This window comes from Ctenocephalides felis, unplaced genomic scaffold (assembly GCF_003426905.1).
Source record: "Ctenocephalides felis isolate EL2017-DRISC unplaced genomic scaffold, ASM342690v1 CF-g0.4_SCAFFOLD_01492, whole genome shotgun sequence".
In the NCBI taxonomy this organism is placed as follows: domain Eukaryota; kingdom Metazoa; phylum Arthropoda; class Insecta; order Siphonaptera; family Pulicidae; genus Ctenocephalides; species Ctenocephalides felis.
Genome location: NW_020537646.1, coordinates 3471781 through 3482209, shown reverse-complemented (window position 1 = coordinate 3482209; position 10429 = coordinate 3471781). Strand labels below are relative to the sequence as shown.

The 10429-nt window shown below is 26.8% G+C and overlaps 1 protein-coding gene across 1 annotated transcript; it reads right to left on the bottom strand.

Annotated features, from left to right (window-relative positions):
* Positions 1-1109: 1109 nt before the first annotated feature.
* On the bottom strand, positions 1110-9243 carry LOC113370257 (circadian clock-controlled protein-like). Its single transcript, XM_026610929.1, has 5 exons — positions 9162-9243; positions 2053-2299; positions 1836-1969; positions 1607-1756; positions 1110-1261 (listed from the first exon to the last, which is right to left on the bottom strand). The coding sequence occupies exons 1-5, from the start codon at positions 9241-9243 to the stop codon at positions 1110-1112; spliced, it is 765 nt and encodes a 254-aa protein (XP_026466714.1).
* Positions 9244-10429: the final 1186 nt, after the last annotated feature.

Genomic DNA, 10429 nt, shown 5'->3' with positions numbered 1-10429 from the left:
TTTTCCTAAAATAATTTTAACGTACGTAACAAACTGAAATACCATTCCAAATGTTTTAGAATATTTAAAACTAATGGATGAACTTCATATAAACCAAATTTCCTTACTTTTTTTAACATTAACATAATTGTAAATGTAACTAAGGATACGCAAAATTTACCAATAAATGATGCTAACAATAAATTGTTATAAACAAATATTTTTCAAAAATTTATAAACCAATAAATCTAAATTGTAGTTGTAAGCATAACATTATACGATTTTATGAAAATTAGGTTTCATATTCGTATTAGAATCTAATAAATAATTTATTTTAAACTTAATTTTCACAACTTTTGTAAGTGCTCGTTATATGGCATCACATTTTTATAAGGCTTCTAGTTTTGTACCAGATCGTGAAGTATAAAAATTATGTAGAATCTTATTAGCACAATTATTTACATTTTTAACATATATTTTGAAATTTTTTCTTACATTATCGATGCGTTTAATTTTTTTACCGATTTTTAGTGAGGCATAAATTTATATTTATAAGTGTAGCACCAAATATTAATTTTACTATTATCCCAAATTGTGGTTCTGAGATGTGGATCAAATTGTCGACTTCAATACAATCTATTACAAAATTTCTCTATTGGCATTTAATGTTTTCATGTGGTAAATTCTAGCACAAACGATTTAATAATTGCCTTTAGCAGACGATTGCATAATATCTTTCTTTCTGATTCCGCGTATTTAGCAATCTCTGTGAGATTTAATGTTACTATTAAATCTCCAACATTTCCTTGATATTTATCTTAAAATTAAATTTTGAACGTACAATATAATTCACTAACATTTATTATAACGATTATTATGTAATATATCTTTGCACTCATTCAGTAATTCTTAGGCCTTATTTTGTTTTATTTACATTTAGATATAAACTTGTTTTACTAAAATGCACCAAAACAGACGTTTGAAATCGACCTTGTTCCAGAAAATTTATCAAATATTTCCAATGTTTTATACTTTTGATTAGCCATTATTTTTGCCAGTTCCTTAACTACACATAACTAGAAGCCTAACAAAGCCTAATAAATATAAATAAGCTTAAAATTCTAATTTTATTACTCCAAAAGCCACAGTCTTACGGGTATCCTACTGAAGGCATTGTCCAGATATGTTCTAAATAATTTACCAATACTTTGCGATGCTGCTGGTCTCATTTCGTTGATAATTTCGGCTCCATTTTGGTTCAGGAATTGGTTTATAGCTTCACCTAAAAAACAATACATGTCATAAAAAATAGGCCAACTTTTGGGTCATCTTCTTAAAAAGTGACGTTATTGAGGAGGAAGTACCATAAGAACAGCTAATGAAACTATGAAGTTCTGACTGTTCAAAAAACAAAAATAATTTCTAATGTGGTAATTAAAATTATTTATATAAGCATTCAACCATGTTGCATGTTATTGCTAAAATTGTGACTCAAACCAGTGAAAATTGAAGTGAGATAAAAATTCGCCTTTATTTATTCTGGTGACACTAAGAATTTACTGCGACTATAGTAATTACTTCCAAAGAACAATTATTTCAATAGAAACATAATATTAAATTAGCATACCTAAGATATTTTCTTGATTAGTTGTATCCCTAATTTTGAATCTGGAACCTTTCACAGTAAAGTCCAGAACTAATTTACCAACGTTCATGAAAGTTTCACCACCACGAGCGACTTCTTTGCCATGTATTCTTGCAACGGCGTTTATATCAGCTAAATATTAAAAAAAATATAAGATTGCTCCTAAACACCCTCTTATATTTTTAGATGAATTATTTTTTATTTAACTCACAAAAAGCAGCCCAGAATTCCCCACGACTCCTGACTGGAAAAAGCAAAATATTTCCATTCACATCATAAACACCACTGACTTCCACACGTGGAATGGTCAATCCTAGTGAAATTCGCCAATTTTTAACATCGGCTCTGAAAACAATACAAAAATCAGACATTTATAAAAAAAAAATTACTGCATTCTGGATCTATTATTCGGTTATATTTACTGATACCTAACTTCGCGCACCGAGAAGTTTCCTGGTCCTTTGACGTTGATGTCAGAAAATCGCGCTTTTACTCTGACAGCTCCAGCTCCATTTTCCATAATCATTTCGTGGATATGCAAAGGTTCTATGGCAGGTACATTTAGTTCAGGTATTCCTTTGACTAAATAAGGTTGTAGATGGTTGAAAGCGCCAACAAGACATGAGTTTAGTTCTACTGAGGGTATGGAACGGTTGCAAGCTACTATGTAAGGAGCTGGAAATAGAAAAAAATGGTATAAAAAATGATTTCCGAAACAACTTGTTATGAGTTCAGATCAGATAGTAGTGTTAGGTATCATGAATTGATGTTGATTATATAATTCTGGATTAAGACGAGTTAATCATACTTTTGATCTTCTGATCTAAAACAAGTTGATCCTCTTGCCAGGTTGTTTGGATAAATTTGTGATAATACTAAATATTGCTTAATAACAACAATATTCAATACCAAAAGTAGTTTATCACATTCAATATCAAAGCTGTTTATCACAACCCAATTATACATTATCATGACCAAGCAAACTTACTTCAGGGAATTGTAATATTTCTATATTTAGTATTGTTTATAAACTAAGTTACATAACTCGTACGGGTATACCATGACCTCAATCCCAGACTTCTATTACCTACTTTTCAAGTTTTTCTTTGTTATTAATATTTTAATTCACTATTCATTTTTTTTTCCAAGTCTTCAGTTCCTTACACAATTGCTGTAATCCTTGATCACAAATAGGTTAAAAACTATAATAGCCTTTGTTACTACTTTGACAGTTGTTATTTATTTTCACATAAATGTTGTTTAAAAACCTATTATGTTTGTCATCACTTGTTGTTTATTACTGGTTTAACATTTTTACAAAGTAATTATGTTTTTAATATGTTTTACATGCATTCCTTAATTCGTTGACATACTTTGGACGTCCTTGTAAATAAAGATCAAAACCAGTTGTTGAGAAATATTTTGTGATATAATTTTAATTAAATATGGTCTTATGAAATGAGAAGCCACGAGAAATTGTAATTTAAAATTTAAATTCATAATTTTTTACTAATTGTTCATTTGACACGGTTTGGGATATGTTAATGGTAGTTGATCTACTTTTTGGAAAAAGAGTTGAAATTGAAAAAAACTGAATCAGAAAAGGCCAGATTTTATTAAAAGTGATAAATTATTTCATCGAATATAGTTTTGTGTAAATATACATCATCATATTTCTATATATGCAGTATATTGATATTTTTTTGCCTGATTCATATTATGCAACATTTGAAGAATGCCGAATGTTAAGAAATATACTTTCACATTTCTTATTACTCAGAGATGGACGAATGACGTATATCATTGTTTTGGAGGTGGGATGCAACATCTTGGATAAAATTTGTATCATAAATAGAACAAAAAATCCATGTGCTACTTTTGAAATTACTAGAAATATTATTTTTGAAAATTTTGTGCAAAATCGATTCTCTTGAGTTTTAAGGATCCTGGAAATTTGTTTTGGGTTGTTGGTCATAATTTTTGTTTTATTAGGTTTAAGGTCCTGATTTTTATTTTTTACTTTTGTGGCTGATTACATATTTTGCTACAAGATTTTTGAGATTTGAAAAGGATCAGGGTTCGTAAATTTAATGCAATTTGATTGGAGAATCAGTATCCCATTTTTTGTTGAAAAATGAGTTTCATTTTCACCAAAGTCAGAGTTGGGAAGCTGAAGTTTAATTTGAGACATATTTTGCTCTCATAGCCCTCATTGAAAGTGATTGTTAAAATTTTAAGCTTGCTCTTTAGGTTCCAAAATTTTAGTAGTTCAGGAATTGCCAACAACCAAAAATGTCTTCAGAAGACTTTGTTATAAGTTACTACTAATTCTTACTATTCATATTGTGACACTTTTGTTGCCTTTTTTAGATGTCATAATATCACAATATGTCATTCTGAATAGACTTTAAAACCTGAATGGGTTTTGTGACTATGACACATATAGTAAACGATGGTACGATATATATAAAGAAAGTGAAGATTTTTCGTAACTTTGCCGCCAGCTAAACTGTATGAGTGTTCATGAATAGAATTATGCAAATATTTTTTTTATAAAACCGTGAAAGATTTTTTTATGTATACAGAAAATGAATTATGATGAGTAACAATTTTTTACATACGACAACATGGCATGATTTTTTATTATTTAATAAAATAAGATGCAACGGCTTCTTATTAGCAATTAGGATCGTTCCTGATGCTAAGACAATAAATCAGTGAAAAAAACTACTTACTATTTATTGCTAAATTTCAGCTATTTTTTCTGCTCATATGTCTATTTTTCAAAATGTTCATATATTTAAAATCAACCTTTGATATATGATGATAATTTTATACATTTTTAGTTTTAAGCTTCCTCTATCTTTTACCAAGTTATTTATACTTCAAGTTAAAAGTCATTGCATTATTTAATGCATTCTATTTCAGACAATTCCTGTTACATGCAGTTTAAATCATTGAAAAACATGATATCAATTTTATTAGAAGTCTCGATCCTGACAACAACATAATTTCTTATCACAAATTTATTAGCGTCACAATGATGTTAAAAATAGTTTATATTGTAAACCCTTTGGTAAAAAATCAGTAAAACTGAAGACAAAATTGATTAATATAATATTAAAAAATTAATTTAATTTGCAATAATTTTTCAATCATAAGAGAGTAGTCTGGCACAATATTAGAAAAGTGTTCTAGGATTGTCTTCTTACTGGGTTGAAGATACGCAGACGTGTATATAAATAGGATGTTTTAATTCTGTTGCAATAATTATAATAGATTATAGTTATAATAGATTTGTAGATTTGAATATTTGTTTTTGTAGATTTCAATATTTGTTTTCAAAAACTTGGACCAGAAAAGTTTTATAAATATTTTGTGAACCAGAATAATTTTATAAACAAACATTTTCATCATCATTCACGCATTAATTTACTAGTACAAAGTTTTTATACAATTTACTACTACAAATTTATATAGTTAAAATAAGTGCAAATTAATTAATCTATTAACATATAAATATATATATATATATATATATATATATATAATATAATTTGATTATCTCAAATATCTATTTCCCAGAAGTAGATCACCGTTCGATAAAGACCTTGAGATCTCCATAGAACTTGGTGCATACCACAAATTTTACAATCTCTTGCATAATTCTTGTGGTATGGAATTAATGTGAAAAAAGTTAATCAATAAAAAGTATATCTGGTCTTTAATTGATAGAATGCAAAATATAGTTAATCCGATTTACATTTACTTCAGCGACCAATTGAATATAGCATGACTTATACTGTTGGTTTTAAGTAGGCATTTCGATTCGAATTAATGCTATTAGTTTTATAAATTTAATCTAATGATAATATTTACTATTACAATAGTACTACGTTGTAATTTGATAGTACTTTATATGCATTTTGATAGTCCTACGCCATATTTTTATAGTCCTACGCTATAGTAGGCCAGTACTACGTCGTAGTACTACGCTGTACTACAATTGTCCTTTTTCTGCATTTTTAATTCTACTTCATACTTTCATAGTACTTCGTCATAGCTGACCAGTAGTACGATATACAATGTTAGAACTTTTTTGCATTTTTATAGTTCTATTCCATATTTATATAGTCATACGTAATGGTAGGCTAGTACTACGTTGTAGTACTTCGTTGTACTATGATAGTCATTTTTCTGCATTTTCAGTTCTACGTCATATTTTTATAATACTACCTCATAGTTCATAGGTAGTTCATATACATAGGTCTTAGTACTACGCTGTACTACGATAGTACTTTTTCTGCGTTTTTAATTCCTCATATTTTTATACCCCGTATTATTGTAAGTACTATGTCAAAGTACTATGATAGTACTATCATTGTTGTGATACCCTGTACTATTGTTGATAATGCTACGTCGTACTACGATCGATGATGCTACGTCGTACTACGATTGATAAGGCTACGTCGCACTACGATTCATAGTAGCACGAGTACTACGAAGTACTACTATTTGTTCTTTTACGCCATACTATGATAGTAGGAAGTACTAACAAATTAAATAAAAATTAATGAAAAAATCATGTTTATATACACGATTCTTGTAATTAAAATCTTTTTAATCCCAACAATTTTGTTTTCAGTTGGTTAACGTATTTTTTATTGATTTTTATCGACATGAATGCCATACCATTCAAATTTTGCTCAATTATTTTGAATTTAATTTTCTATAATTTTGTTTTTGTTATTATCATATCTGTCAATATAATAACAGATATTTTTATATTATCATCTTCCGTACTCATAAATTAGCTTGGTCAAGCACAATGCGTAAAATAGAAGCGTAATGCATGACGTGGTTGCTATAGCATTCGTTGTATATAACAATTAAATAAAGATAATCTGACTACTTTCATAAACGGTATTCAATCTAATTTTGGATATCACAACCAATTTGAAAATTAAATGACTGTCAATGTTTGTACCTTGCTGGAACTTCTACTGTCCGCCTACGTGTAAACGTCTTTGGATTTTTTTTATCAATTCATATGGAAAAACAACTCAATAATGTATTGAGTTGTTTTTCCAACATGTCACTATAATATACAATGTCTGTATTACGACTGACAATTATAAATTCCACAAATTTACCAAATGTCCTTAACATAGTAGTGAAAAAAAATTAAATTATACCTTACACTAAAATTGTGTATAGTTAATCTAAGCAGTCTTGAATTGTAACTAAGAAAAATCCAATATGTTTTCCCTTTGGCTTTTTTATTATTAATATTTATTCAGACAACTCAAGTCTACTTTTTATACTTGTTACCTAGAACTAGGAATTTATAGAACTATATTTACAGAACCTACTTATTTAAAAAACTAAAATGATTCAATAAAACTGTCACTATTTCAGTTACTCCAATAAAGTTTTGATTGTTACAAAGAGGAAGCAACATTCAGTAATTCTAGTGGATAATTATATTAGGGAAGAAGTTCAAAAGGTCACCCGGTGATAATCTGTTTCGTTGTTGAAATTATTTATAATTTAGTTATAATTTTTTGTTCTTGCAAGTAGACTAGAGTAAGTTCTGTTTCTATTTATATTGAAAACTTAATTTACATTTCAAATAAATCCAAATATTAAGACACTAGGTGACATTTTAATCTCTAGGCACATCCGCGTACGTCTGTTCATCTGCCTCAGGTAACTTACCACAACCTGGTGGTACTGATTACCACCAATTACCAATAATCGTTCAGAAATTCATATTTATCTCCGAAGAGATATTTTATAAAGTCATTACCCGATGATAGTTTACCTATATACATAACTTTAATAAGTAACCCAAGCTAGTATAGTATGTATTATGCAGTAGTGACATAACACAAGAACTCAATATGAGTGCCCGCGTCCCGGCAAGTATATATGTTTAATGTAACACTTTCACTGTGTTTACTATTGCACAGTATTGGCAACCTTTTGTTGAAGACGGTTACATAACACCAGGACATAAATGATAAAAAATTGTTTTAATGGATGGATTGACCTACAAATTTGTATGGATAAAATTTATTAGAGGCGCAATTTTTTATTATAGATTCCGATTGATCATCATAAGGAAAATAATCACTCCTTACAGATTTCTATTCATCACTATTAGTAAATATATAAAATTGTAATATGTTGATTCATCAATTTAATACTATTAATTTGTTACTATTGGTAGATAATTTATTTTTCATTCTATCTCAATATTATTATTATTTATTATTATTGTTATTATTATTATTATTAAGAAAATTGGTTCATAATCTCTCATACCAGATACCCCTGTCTGACTGAGATATGAAAATAATATATAAAAAAATAAATAAATTAAAAAAAATTGCTAATTTGTTCAAATATTTTAAATATTGATAAATGTTTTTTTATTTATAAGCAAATTAGATGTATATAGGGTTTTAGAAACTTGCTCTTTAAATTTATTTACTAATTTTTATTTAAATAATCTTAACATATTTGTTTGATAATTTTCCTTGTACATTGTTTTAATTAATCTTTATGGTATAAAAAGTGTAAAAAGTGAAACCTACATAAGAGTAATAGATCATAGTTACTTGCAGGTTTGTATAAGTAAATATTTTCACAATTTTAAGCTTGATAATATAATTTGTGCTTGTTAAATATCAATTACTTTATATACTTAAACAAATATATATGATAATTTTCAAAAAAAAATTTAAGTACACTTTTTGAATTTTTAACAAGCCATATTTTGACGTCCTGAATCAAATTAAAAATTTCTTTTTTTAGTAATTTTATTAAAAACATTACTATTTCTAAATATTTAATAAGCACTATAGTCCTGCTTTTAAATATAATTTATTTTCTAAACGTTATTTATCGAATTTTATTAAATTTTTATGTTGGAAATCGATGTTAGGCTTCAGATTCAATGAAAATTATGATTTGATTAGGGTTTAAATAATTTTATATATGTACATATATATATATATATACATATATATATATATATATATATATATATATATATATAATGACAGAGAAAAATTAAAAGTACCATGGATGAAATTGATAACTGAACACAATTCTCCTATCATTTCTAGATTATACTATTTAAGTTGAAGATTGTTTAGTTAATTTTTTTTAAATCAAATAGATTTTTTTAGAATAACACATCTGAATATACCAGAACATTAATACTTCATAAAACTTAACATTTTTGAATATTCTATTAAAAACAGTGCAATTTGATTGAGATATATATTAAGATCGTTGTCGTATTTTTTACAATATACAGTGTAAGCATTATTCTTTTATTTTTTATTAATTTTCTATGTTAGAAATCGGCATAGGGTTGCAATTTAAATTCCATTAAAAATTTATTGTAAATAATCAATATTCGTTACCAATTTGGACAAATGTATCAAAAGGTATATGACAAAATTTAATCTAGTACAAATATAAATTATATATTTTTTGTTCTATTTTTTTAAATATAAAAACTTACGTCTTTCAAGAAGATCTGCTCCTTCCACCCTTAGAAAACATGCCAGCAAAATTGCTAACAAATATGATATCTTGTTCACCATTTTAAAAATTTTAAAACAAATTTAATCACAAAAAAGCAAACATTAATCACTTTTAACAACTTCGCACTAGTAGTAAACACTAAATTGCACTTTTTAATTAAAATCCTTGTATTTATATATTAGTTTTTATTATTATTCGTGTTTGAAACGAATTCTTTTTAACTTACGCGCCAAATGTCGCGTCGTATCCCTGGACTTTCAGTTTTATACCTTCGGCACCGCAACGGGTGGGGTGTCACATTTTTTTTTACAACAACTTCTTAATTTACGAAAAGGCAATTTATTTGTAAATGTTAATTTAAATACCCCAAGATTGTGGTTTGTTGATCAATTTTCTTGCATTGCATAAGAAGGTTCGAGATTTGCTTAATTTTAATGGTTAAGAGACAGCAAAAATGGGTCATGATAGGACCGAGATTTTTTGGGCACAAAATTGGGGCGTTATGGTGTTTCTGCCTTCAAATTGAATTTGCAAATATTTTATAATATAATAGTTTCATTTTATTATATTCATCCATAATTATAATATAATATATAATATTATGATATATAATTAAAAGATTCATGAACTATATGTCATTCATCAATTTTTATTGCATGAAGCCAAAGACTTTTCTTCACGGAGTGAAATCTATTTATTGTTTTACTTTTTTTTTCACTTTATCTAATTTTTTTTTTCTACTTCTGTATGAAGAGCTTACCTAGTATTTTTGTGTTTATTTTGAAAATGAAAGTTATACTTAATTATATATTTCTAGGTATACAGTTGGTAGAATTTAAGACTACACAAAATTTAGAAATAAATGATATTTAATAAAATTTGTAAATAATTCATTTTTATCAGTTCCTGAAAATGAAAGTTGATCAATTGATGTAATTAATATATATATATATATATATATATATATAATATATATATATAATTTAAAAATATTTTTTCTTAAATGGATATCAAAATGTTTGTTTATTATTCCAGGTGAAGTGATGTGTTACTGTTTAGACTTTTTGTGTATTTTGGCAAAAACTGAAGCTGATATCAGGGAAAATGGATCAAAGTAAGTGATATTATATTTTTATAATTTTTATGTTTAATTTTAAGTATCGAAAATAATTTATTTACCGATAAATAAGTGCGATTCATCATTTTTATGAAGGCCATGCATGATGATGGACATATATAATAATA